The 12,792-nt window shown below is 41.7% G+C and overlaps 1 protein-coding gene across 1 annotated transcript; it reads right to left on the minus strand.

Annotated features, from left to right (window-relative positions):
* Nucleotides 1-5,163: 5,163 nt before the first annotated feature.
* rsl24d1 (ribosomal L24 domain containing 1) lies at nt 5,164-11,861 on the minus strand. The gene is made up of 6 exons (XM_068017827.1): nt 11,675-11,861; nt 8,978-9,091; nt 8,807-8,879; nt 7,197-7,260; nt 6,013-6,098; nt 5,164-5,849 (listed from the first exon to the last, which is right to left on the minus strand). Exons 1-6 carry the CDS (start codon nt 11,753-11,755, stop codon nt 5,776-5,778), a joined length of 492 nt encoding a protein of 163 aa, XP_067873928.1. The 5' UTR covers nt 11,756-11,861; the 3' UTR covers nt 5,164-5,775.
* Nucleotides 11,862-12,792: the final 931 nt, after the last annotated feature.

Genomic DNA, 12,792 nt, shown 5'->3' on the forward strand with positions numbered 1-12,792 from the left:
TTACCACGACCCTGAGGAAGACAAAGGCACATGGGATGAAACTCAAGAGAGGTGAATAGACAGATTGGATAGAACTACTTCACAGACTGTCGAATGCTTGGAGTAGCTGGGACAGGTAGATAATTGAGACTGATAAAATGTCATGGGCCACATTAGTCCTTTCCAGTCCTATACATTCTTTCAGAATACACAATCTGAATAGGAGAAAATGATTTTAAAGGAATGGGGCAAGTTGTTAACGTAGTGCAGATGAGGTCAACAAATTCTGTTTCCTCTCAAAGATGCCTTGGAGAGAAAGAAGTCCCTATAATTTTCCCTAATTTAATAGGAAGATTATCAGGGGTAGGTGGAAATGTGAAGTAATCAGTTCAGCCTTGAACTTATTGAATGGCGGTGCAGGCTCCAGGGGTCGAGTGGCCTACTCCTGCTTCTAATTCTTATGCAGGAAACCCACATTCAAGCCAAAGGAATGAAAAAAATTATTTCTTAAAGCAGCTGGTCTTACGTGCATTGGTGACAGTCCCTATGTTATCAATATATAGTTGAAATTGTGATCACAAGATTACCCAGCCAATAACAATCTACTTGATAAGAGGTTTGTGCCTACAGTGCCAATTTTCTTCTTCCAATTTCGCTTTACCATCTTATCCCAAAGCTCATGAATATCCATAGAGATTTGTACTTGCAAGGTTACTGCATGTTTTGAATTAGTTCTATTGCTCACCCAAAGTTTCTTAATCAGTTTTTCAAGGAGCAGTTACAGATCATGGTTCTTAGGTCCACACACAAAGTTTGTTACAAACATTTTTGATTTTAGTTAGCTCTTCATGCCATAAATTTCTGACATTTTTACATATGTGGGAAGATGCCAGTACTCCTCATAGGAGCAACATAACTACATTAAGAGCCATTTGTGTGGCTATGGGGAAAGAGTAGAGGAGTGGGCCGAAAGGCCTCCTTCTGCGCTACATGATTCTTTGATCAGATGCCTCCATGAAATGAGAATTGAAAATTACGAGCAGGAATCCCTTCCAATTCCTCCAATGCACCCACCAACTAGATAACAAGTGAAGAATGAGAGACTGTTCCCCTAAATCTTGTTCCATCCATGAGTGTTCTAAACCATCGTAAATCTTTCTATATTCACTGCCATTTACGACAGGGACACATTACACATTAATGGAATTCAAATATAATCTTATATTTCAGCTGAGGACAAGAGCTCTATCAATAGCAGGTGGACAGAACAATGCAAAATTTAAAATGGCCCCATTTAGCAGATACAATTATTCAGATTTTAATCATAGTTGACATTCAAAATTCAATTTTTTATTTATTGCCCATCCCTAATTGCCCATGAACTGAGTGGCTTGCAACACCATCTCAGAGGGCATTTAAGAGTTAGCCACATTGCTGTGGGTCTGGAGACACATGTAGGCCAGACCAGGTAAGGACAGCAAGAGTTTCTTCCCTAAAGGAGATTAGTGAACCAGATGGGTTTTTACAACAATCGACAATGGTCACCATTAGACTAGCTTCTTAATTGCAGATTAATTGAATTCAAATTTCACCATCTGCCGTGGTGGGATTTGAAAACATATCCCCAGAGCACTAGCCTAGGCCTCTGGACTACTAGTTAAGTGACATTACCACTACGCCACCGTCTTCCCACCAAAAATATTTTAACTTATAGCTACATTACGGATGCTACCACAGCCGTTAGAATAGATTTTAATGGTCATTTAATTAGAAATATCAGCATTTCACATCTGAATGGAAATACGGGTAGTGAATGACAAGATAAAATGCAGTGATTAAACCAACCTGAAGGCATGTGTCAAATCCATGCTTCTCTCGCCTTGCATCCTCAAGTGAAGAGGACAGGGCATCCTGAAATATAGACTTAACCCATACCAACAATACAATTCTAACCAATAAGTAGGAATGAATTACAATTAAACCCGGATAAGTCAAAAATAGCTTTTCACATCTGTTATGACCGAGGCGGGAGGAGTGCACTCTTTATTCTAGCCCCACTTCTCCACAGGTCACAATATATATATTTTAAAAATTTTCCCACTTACTGATACGGTCAATTATATACTCTATTTTTCCCCAGAATAGAACACTAACCAGGTTTCTTGAATGAATAAAATTATCAGTTTATTATAAAACAAGACTTAACTAGTAATGAAGTAAAGCATAAACACACAGATTGTAATTTTAAAGTCCTTTTTTTTAAGCTTAGTCCCTCTCACACACATACATACACCAGTTAACCGACAAAAAGAGGGTTTTTTTAAAATTCAGAGCTGTTACAGACAAAAAAAATACGACTGAATACTTCCTCATTCCCGAAGGAAACAGATGAGAAAAGTTGTATTCCAAAACTGGCGCACAGTCTAACTTCTGAGTACACATAGACGGGTCACACGGGATCAGAGGGGAGCTGGCAAGATGGATACAGAACTGGCTCGGTCATAGAAGACAGAGGGTAGCAGTGGAAGGGTGCTTTTCTGAATGGAGGGATGTGACTAGTGATGTTCTGCAGGGATCAGTGCTGGGACCTTTGCTGTTTGTAGTATATATAAATGATTTGGAGGAAAATGGAGCTAGTCTGATTAGTAAGTTTGCGGAGGACACAAAGGTTGGTGGAGGTGCGGACAGTGATGAGGATTGTCAGAGGATACAGCAGGATATAGATCGGTTGGAGACTTGGGCGAAGAAATGGCAGATGGAGTTTAATCTGGACAAATGTGAGGTAATGCATTTTGGAAGGTCTAATGCAGGTGGGAAGTATACAGTAAATGGCAGAACCCTTAGGAGTATTGACAGGCAGAGAGATCTGGGCATACAGGTCCACAGGTCACTGAAAGTGGCAACGCAGGTGGATAAGGTAATCAAGAAGGCTTGCCTTCATTGGTCGGGACATAGAGTATAAAAATTGGCAAGTCATGCTGCAGCTGTACAGAACTTTAGTTAGGCCACACTTAGAATATTGCGTGCAATTCTGGTCGCCACACTACCAGAAGGACGTGGAGGCTTTGGAGAGGGTACAGAAGAGGTTTACCAGGATGTTGCCTGGTCTGGAGGGCATTAGCTATGAGGAGAGGTTGGATAGACTCGGATTGTTTTCACTGGAACGACAGAGGTGGAGGGGCGACATGATAGAGGTTTACAAAGTTATGAGCGGCATGGACAGAGTGGATAGTCAGAAGCTTTTTCCCAGGGTGGAAGAGCCAGTTACTAGGGGACATAGGTTCAAGGAGAGAGGGGCAAAGTTTAAAGGGGTTGTGCGAGGCAAGTTCTTTACACAGAGGGTGGTGAGTGCCTGGAACTTGTTGCTGGGGGAGGTGGTGGAAGCAGGTACCATAGAGACGTTTAAGAGGCATCTTGACAAATACATGAATAGGATGGGAATAGAGGGATACGGATCCCGGAAGTGCAAAAGGTTTTAGTTTAGGCAGGCATCAAGATCGGCGCAGGCTTGGAGGGCCGAATGGCCATTCCTGTGCTGTACTGTTCTTTGTTACTGGAATCTTTTAGAACAGTTCTTTCAGGCAGCATTGAGAATTAATTTAGCAGGCTTTTCTTCAAAGACAGGAGATAAGATGAATTGAAACAGTGGACCTCTCAGAGTCTTTTAGAGTGTTGCTGGAAAGTGAGCCGGGTTGTGGTCTTCTCTCCTTCCTCGTCACTTCTTCAGCAGACTTGACTTTATCTCACTCCTGAAGGTAAAACATACTGACACTACAACCAAAGGCCTATGAGTTTTCTGCCCTCTCAGATGCGCGCTGCTGCTCCCGGGCTTGTCCAATCAAGGGGCGCCTGTCACTTCTTCCCCTGTTACCAGGATTTCTGTTCTATTTTTAATTTGAGTCATGTGACAACCAGTAAACATCATTGCCAAACCAGTTCTTACAATGTTCCCTTGATGACCTTTGGGGGAAAAAAAACTGGTCCAACATTTATTCAGTTTGACTATGCATTCCTTTAAAAAAATTTAAAACAGAAGCACCTTCATAACACATCTCCTTCTATATGCTTCATTGCTGAAAATGTAAAACTTATCCAACAAAGGAAATTAAAGTTAGGGGCAGCTCTTAAAACATGTGAAAATCAAAAAAACACTTCAACCTCTAAGCTTATTACACACTTGGCACTGCAACAAACCATTCAGTGCTGCTTCTGTGTACGCAAAGCACATGATCGATACACATCAAGAATCAAAGCTGAGATAGATTAGAAATTATCACTCATGAACTGTATTACACAACAGGAAAAAAGTTTCTGGATTTAATTCCATAGCAACTGATTTCAACTGCCCAGGATTAGGTGGAAAAAATTAAACAGCCAGATGAAAAACATGCTGTTTAAATATTAAAATTCACACATTTTGGTTACATGGTCAACAATGCTAAAAGGAGACTGAAAAAGTAAGATGTGTCTAAAAAGAACTCTTTTAAGAAGAAAACTAGGAGCCATAAATATAATTGTCATCAATAAATCCAATCAGGAATTCAGGACAAACTTCTTTAACCAAACTGTGATAAGAATGTGGAACTTAATACCACAATGAATAGTTGAGACAAATGGTGTTGATGCATTTAAGAAGCTAAATAACCAAGAATGAAAAAGGAAAAGACGGATATTCTGAGAGGGTTAGATAAACAGGAGTGAAAGGAGACACGTATCGAACATAAGCACCAACACAGACCAGGTTTTTTTTTATATTCGTTCATGGGATGTGGGCATCGCTGGCCCGGCCAGCATTTATTTCCCATCCCTAATTGAGCTGCCTTCTTGAACTGCTGCAATCCTTGGGGCGTAGGTACACCAACAGTGCTGTTAAGAAGGGAGTTCCAGGATTTTGACCCAGCAATAGTGAAGGAAAGGTGATATAGTTCCAAGTCAGGATGATGTGTGGCTTGAAGGGGAACTTGCAGCTGGTGGTGTTCCCATGCATCTGCTGTCCTTGTCCTTCTAGGTGGAAAAGGTTGTTGATTTGGAAGGGTGGGCTAAATGGCCTGTTTCTATGCTCATGCAAATTTTAAAAAAGTCAAATACAAGCCTTTAATACCACTACCCAAACAAAACAGGAAAATATTTGTACAATTAAATATCAATGTCACAATTTCACAAATCACCACATCTACAAAAAGCTTTTTTTAATTAAACATGTTTATTGACTGGAATTTTCCATATCAAGTTTAAAGCAACCTACATTTAAAGCTGGCTGGTCAATCAACTTTTAAAAAAATATATAGGTCACTTCTGGAACAGAAAACTTTATAATTGAAGGGGAAAACAAAATCCGCATCAGATTATTCATATCAGAAAACAGCAGAAACTGATCCCAATTGTTGTCCTTATCAAACAGTTATCTTCCTTCCTACTTTTGCGAAAGCGAAGTGTTTTCTTTTATGACGACAATTCGGTAATCCGGATTTTAAAAAACTGCAGGTAAAGATTCATTAATAATACAAACAAAAGCAGCAGTTTATACCATCAGCATCCAAACTATTGCCTTTAGGCCCTAGCAATTTGAACCATGAGCCTAGTCAATCTGATGCATTAAATCCAGGTATCTGAATTACTCACTGGTTTGTCCTGTTTAAATTTTGGGAGTCTCGAGGTTTGGAAAGTGCTGCTGGGTCACTCGTGGATAAATTCTAAGAATTGTTAGTGTCCATAGCTTGTGAAACAGGCAAATTAATGGGATTTTATGTAGAAACATATCTTATACACTCTTTTTGGGGCACCAAATAGCAACAGTTAAGAATCTTCTGCCATTTCCAAATCTTCTTGCAAAATATGTACCATCTTCTCTTCCAATTTCTTTGGCCTCTCTGTTAAAAGAAAACATGACACTCACGAATTATCAAAACAGAACATATTAAAATAGATTTACTTCTCAATGGCTATTTTAATTATATACAGTGCACATTCAATGTTAGAGCTTACAGGTTTCCTTTCTTTGCCATAAATATTTAAGCAATCGCAGTCCATTACCTGCATGAGGAGCCTTGATGAGATGGATGTTCTGTTTGACCTCTTTGATGTCTGCCTTTGTCTGTAACTCTTTGCTTTTTTTCAACCTTGAACAAAAGGCAGAATATCAGCAATCCTGTTTTATTAAACACTTGCATTCGATGATTAAGGTTTCAGCCACATACCCCAGCTGATCTTGCACAACCAGAACTTAGAATCAGATTAGAAACCAAAATAAGTGCGCACAACAGGAACGATTACATACAGAGTAATTCAGATTTAAGATTTTGAATCCTAAACTTATATTTAGAACTTATATTTACATCAGATATGCGTACAAATACATTCAACTTTGCCTTACTTAGTCTAACTACATTGACAAACATTCTTAGTATTTTCTTACATATTGTGAACGCTCACCTTCACTATAAATCTACTACAGCTTGGATTCAATTTGGTCTATTTCCATTTGATTCAAATTTCTGAAAATTCTTGTTTTTGTCTCTCCTTCTCTATGTGAAACTACTAGTGGTTAGGCAACCTGCTTCCAATGTTCCCTCGAAGCTGCACGGCTACAGAGCAATCCAAAAGTCCCTGTGCAGTCCACACACGTCAGCCCTTCTAAATTACCTGGAGCAACTAGGTTCAGTGGTAGCACTTTCATCATAGTTACAAGGTTATGAGTTTAAGCACACCATCTAGAGTGGCACTTCGATACAGTACTGAGTAAGTGCATTTATCATACAAGAGGTTAAACTGAGGCCCTACTTACTTGTTCAGATGTACATAGAAGATCATATGGTACGACTGAAAGAGAAGTCCTCCTGATGTCCTGGCTAACATTCATCCCTCAACCAACACCAAACAGATTAACTGCTCATTTATCTCATTTGAAGTCATGGAACCTTGCTGTATGCAACTAGGTGCCACATTTGACAAACAAGAGAAAACTTTAACTATACTGCAAAAGTAATTCACTGGCTGTGAAGCATTTTGGAATGCAATAAATTGCGAGCAGAGGCACAATGGCCAGTATGGCCTCCTTCTGTGCTGTATCCATCTACGAATGCAACATAAATGCAATTTCTTGCTTTATAATCACTAGGAACATATTCATGCAAAAAAACTTTCCTTAGGACACAAAATATTGATAATTGGATTAAATTGCAAATAACATGTTGCACTTTGTCATCTTTCACACTCACCTGTTCATAATAAATTTTGTTTGACGCTTCTGTTTTATTTCTTCAACTCTCTTCATTGCTTCAACTGTTGAACACAATTTCATCATTAATGAAATGAAAACAAAAACATTTTCACCCAGGTGTTTCAATGGCCTTAAATAAATGTAACAAGAGAAATAAAAGCTGATTCTAAAAGATACTGCTCCAAAGCCAACAGACTTCAACACCCCTTTGCTTGGAAATGGCATGAGCCAAGGTTCCCCAGGAACATTCAACGGCCACTGTTGACAAGTGCGTTATGTAGGCACTCTGAGGACAGATGTGATGCACCCACTGCCAAATAGCTGTCAAAACAAGGTCTAAACTAACATGAGGAGTGACCACTTTGGAGAAGGTACCCAGAGGATGACCAGTGCCTGTGGAACTGCATCCTAGCAGGCTTCAATCATGTCAGATCAGGTTGGGTCAGAGAAATCCACTAAAAAAAAAACATCAATCCAGGAAGAAGGCATTTCCCTGAACCCAATCACAAAGTAAAGGTTAAACATGAGTTACTTTCCTAAGAAACCTACCAGTCTTCATGTACACAGTCAGATGTCACTGAGATATTGCAAAGAGAATCTCCATTTTTCATCTTTACTTTCATTACAATGTAAGAGCCTTAAAATTGATGAGCTTAGTAAAATCAAGCCAATTTTTTCTGATACATAGGAAGATCCACATTCAGTGGTTCAGCATTCTCTTCACTGCTGCTGCCACCATATAATGTTAGTTATTTCTAAAGGGGGATTGTGTGTAAAACTCTCCAGCAACTTTCCATGAACTTAATATATTAAAGAATGTATATTTCAACATCACAGTGGATTTCCTGCAGTAAAGTGATTGTTTTCAAAAAAATGTTCAGCTAACATTGTGCTGAACACAGCAAATGACAAGAGCGTCAGCATATAAATAAAAAAGTTACGCAACTATATCAACTCTTATCCCTTCCAGCAACAAAACACACTTCAAAATGTGAAAGAAAATCATCTATTGTACAGTTAGCTTCTTTGCTTGCATATGAAATACCAATGCAAACTGAAACCAACATATACGTCCCTCACCTAAATTTATAGTAACTTACTTTTACAATCTATGCATAGTTAAAAGGTAGAAACATCTTCCATAATAGCATGCGACACCAATAACATTTCTGGCGACAATTAGATTTTTGTTGGATTAAAATGTTGTAGCCTTAGGCATACATCGAAAGGAAATTTAACACTGTGACCCCGTGCCCTGCTCCTCATGTCAGATATGCAGAAACTCTGGTAAGCCACTCTGCATTCATCCACCAGCTTATCATCACTTTTGTAAATGGATGCGAAATGTCAGATAACATTTCCACTTCTCAATTATTTACTCAGATAAAAGGTTTGCTTCAAATTTACCCTCCCATACTGCAGACCATTTTGTTACACACTCAATCAGAGAGGGCTGCAAAAATACATTCTGTGCCAGGTTAATCTAGCATCAAAATGGCAACAGGGACAGGCTGAACATCTCATCAAATCCATCGAAACTGCTGTTGTGACCTACAAACGTTCAATACATTCATAATACAAATGCCAAACGATATAAGAGCTGCTTACCTGACTTAGACCAGAGCTTTCTCTGGTACTTGACTGGCATATTCCTACGTTTTTCAAACTCAAATGAATTATCCTATAAATAAAAGTTGAAACGTCAAGAACATCAAGTTAGAAATGGTGTACGATGTAAAACTAGACAGTAGTTGCCGAGAAAAGCTTCTTCTTACGCACCACCGTCAATTCTTTGCCAGATGATTTTCGGAAGGCCTTTGTCCACCTGACCTTTCTTGGGTTACGCTTCTTCTTAAAATTCTTATGACACTTCGATCGGCAGAATCTGAAAACCTAGAAGATTTAGAAATTTAAACCATTTCAGGTGGTGTTGCCCACAGAAAGTCAGGACAAAGTGAATTTCCCTTAGAGAGCAGTGATGCTGTAGACACAGGGACCTGCAGTTTCTGACACTTACAAAACACCATGTAGTGGTAGAAGCGTGCAGGTGTAGGCGCGACTGTGTGACAGGTAACTTTATAATGGAAACACCCCAATGAGATGTCACCTGACAGAACATCAAAATGGTGATGACCCCAAAAATAAGAGTGCACAATTTGTATAGCAAATTTAATGTTACTGACAGATATATAACAGAGTAATTGGGGGTGTCACTTCACTCCTCCCTTCTAGGTCAAAAGGGCAGGACAATTAGAAAAACAAAACATGAAGACCTCTGAAGCTCAAACTGGGCACAACAGCTTGACCAAGATCAAGAACTGAATGGATTGAGCAGAAAGAAATCAAACCAAGCCTATTGTTCAACATCTCAATTACCCTATTATATATTTTGAGGTATACAAAGTTTACAGCAGTAAACTAAGTATCACTACTGCATTTCAAACAACATTCCAATAATGCACTGCCATGTGATAAACTGGTTCCAAGACTGGGTATTTGGATTTCCTCTAAATCTATAATAACCTGCAATACCAAAACAGCATTTTGAGGCCAAGGTAAATTTCACAGCACAAAATTGCATTTGAACAAGTAAAAAGTCACCTCTTTCACCAATCTGAACTTCAGAAAATCTCACTGCTGTACAGCAGCAAAACACAATCTGAACATTTGCATTCTGGCACATTAATTAACTGACTTTGCAGTACCAACATTCCTTGTCGCCAGCCAGCACGCCAACATTACTCGTGGCCCGGCAGCACCGGGGGTTGGCGGCAGGTGGAGAGAGATATTTTTTTTTTATTTCCAAAATATACTTTATTCATAAAAATCTGCACAAATTATATTGCCAAACAGTTTCCAAACAGCACCAAAAAATACAAACATTGCAAGGGAGATCAGTTTCCTTCAATACTGTCATGAGTTTCTTCACAACCCTTCCATTGCACAATTGTCATGCCAATTACAGTTTTACATTTACAGCAATTGAAAATATTAACGATACAGTTCGAGGGGTTTCCCATGGATCCAGCCCCTCGGTTCAGCTTGGTGGGGGGACCTTACACTGTGGTCTTTCCCCATTGAGCCTTTGCTGCGGCCTCCCCAAGCTTTAGTGCGTCCCTCAGCACGTAGTCCTGGACCTTGGAACGTGCCAGTCTGCAACATTCGGTGGTGGACAACTCTTTGCGCTGGAAGACCAGCAAGTTTCGGGCAGACCAAAGGGCGTCTTTCACCGAAGCGATAGTCCTCCAGCAGCAGTTGATGTTTGTCTCGGTGTGCGTCCCCGGGAACAGCCCGTAGAGCACAGACTCCTGTGTTACAGAGCTGCTTGGGATGAACCTCGAAAAAAACCACTGCATCTCTTTCCACACCTGCTTTGCAAAGACACATTCCAGGAGGAGATGGGCAACCGTCTCTTCCCCACCACAGCCACCGTGGGGGCATTGTGCGGAGACGGCGAGACTTCGGGTGTGCATGAAGGATCTGACGGGGAGGGCCCTTCTCACCACCAGCCAAGCTACGTCTCGCTGCTTGTTTGAAAGTTCTGGTGATGAGGCATTCCGCCAAATGACTTTGACGGTCTGCTCGGGGAACCATCCGACAGGATCCACCGTCTCCTTTTCCCGTAGGGCCTTGAGGACATTCCGTGCAGACTGATGGAAGGAGAGAGATCAGCTTGCTCATGTGAGGGTGCACCTGACCGACAGCAGTGCTGACACTGCTACACAGGGACCTCAGTGTCAGCATCATACACTTCCAGGTCATGGCCAATTGCAGAATAAATTACTAATCGCACATCAATAATCTAGCTTAAATTTCAGCTGTGGCTCAGTGGGTAACATTCTAACCTCAGAGTCAGAAGGTTTTGGTTTCAAGTCCCACTCCGGAGACCTGAGCACAAAAATCTAGATTGAAACTCCATTGCAGTACTGAGGGAGTACTACATTGTCAGAGATGCCATCTTTCAGATCAGACATTAAACGGAAGCCCCATCTGCTCTCTCACGTGAATGTAAAAAAATTCCTCGGCATTATTTTGAAGAACATGGGTGTCATCCCCAGTATCAGGGGCAATAGTTATCCTTCAATCAACATCCAAAAACATTATCTAGCCATTAACAGATTACTGCTTGTGGGACCTTGCTGTGCTCAAATTGACTGCCACGTTTCCTACATTACAACAGTGCCTATCATTGAAAAGTACTTCACTCGCTGTAAAGCGCTTTGGAACATCCTGTGTTTGTGAAAGGCGTTATATAAATACATGTTTTTTTTTACTGTTACCTATGAGTGAGGTCCGGCGGCTGCGAACACTGTGTCTGTTCCACCCCATCTCACCCGCATCTTTCCCAACTCACAGGACCAGCCTCCACTCGGCAACAGCACAACGAACCGAGGAGTTAATGACAGAAGCCGCCGGCTCCAGGCCCGAGGCCTGGGCCCAGTACCCCACACACTCTGACCACCTCCCTGGCCTCACCTTACAATCATTGCGGACGAACATCATCCCGTGACCCGGATACACCGGCGCCGAGCAGAAGTAACACTTCTCGACCCGCATTTTCGCTCCGGGTTGTAGTTTAACCCTCGAACCACAAACGGCCGCCTCGCCACTCTCTCTCGCAACAAAATGGCGAAGCAGATGGCCGAGCCCGCCCGGAGGACTGCGACTCACGGGACAGCGCCCTCACCCGGCCCGGAGGACCACGGCTCACGGGACAGCGCCCTCACCCGGCCCGGAGGACCACGGCTCACGGGACAGCGCCCTCACCCGGCCCGGAGGACCACGGCTCACGGGACAGCGCCCTCACCCGGCCCGGAGGACTGCGACTCACGGGACAGCGCCCTCACCCAGCCCGGAGGACCACGGCTCACGGGACAGCGCCCTCACCCGGCCCGGAGGACCGCGACTCACGGGACAGCGCCCCCTGTCGCTTTGGATGCTGCAGACTCGGTATCCCTGCTTCTGCCCTCTGTAGGTCAATTGCAATTCAGCTTTGCCCAGTTCTTCAGCAGGAAGTTGAAAAATTTCAATAACATAAACTGGACTTAAAAATTTTGTTTGCTAGATAGAAAGCTGTTTTGTAGAGGCACCAGTTTTCAGTGACTTTTTATTGCTAACAAAGGCAATTCAAGCAATGACCCGTCTCACTGCTGTGTGACTTTCCACTTTGTAAAAGATTGGAGCCACATAGCGGCAAGCATGGCACCTCAGCGAACTGCAAAAGCTACTCCAGCATCCTTGCAGGCACAACCACAACAGCCATGCCAGGAGCCCATGCAGAGTTATGCCATCACACCCATCAACCTAAGACAATCACAACAGGCCCACTGCTACAAAGCAATGGCACAAGAACACAGCCAAATGTCTGCACACCAACAAATAATTGTACAACTTTGACTCCTTTAAATGTATATCGTATGACTGATCCTGAACGATAATTCCTGCCGAGAATCAATTTGAATTCTTTTTTCGTTGCACGCAAATTGACACTGGTCTAATGTTTAAAGAGATATCATGAGGGTGTTTGGATGATTAGTAGCATGATCTACTGTCACTGATCCCAAATAATTTTTACACTATTTCATTAAAAATTG

Source organism: Heterodontus francisci, chromosome 38, assembly GCF_036365525.1.
Source record: "Heterodontus francisci isolate sHetFra1 chromosome 38, sHetFra1.hap1, whole genome shotgun sequence".
Taxonomy (NCBI): Eukaryota; Metazoa; Chordata; class Chondrichthyes; order Heterodontiformes; family Heterodontidae; genus Heterodontus; species Heterodontus francisci.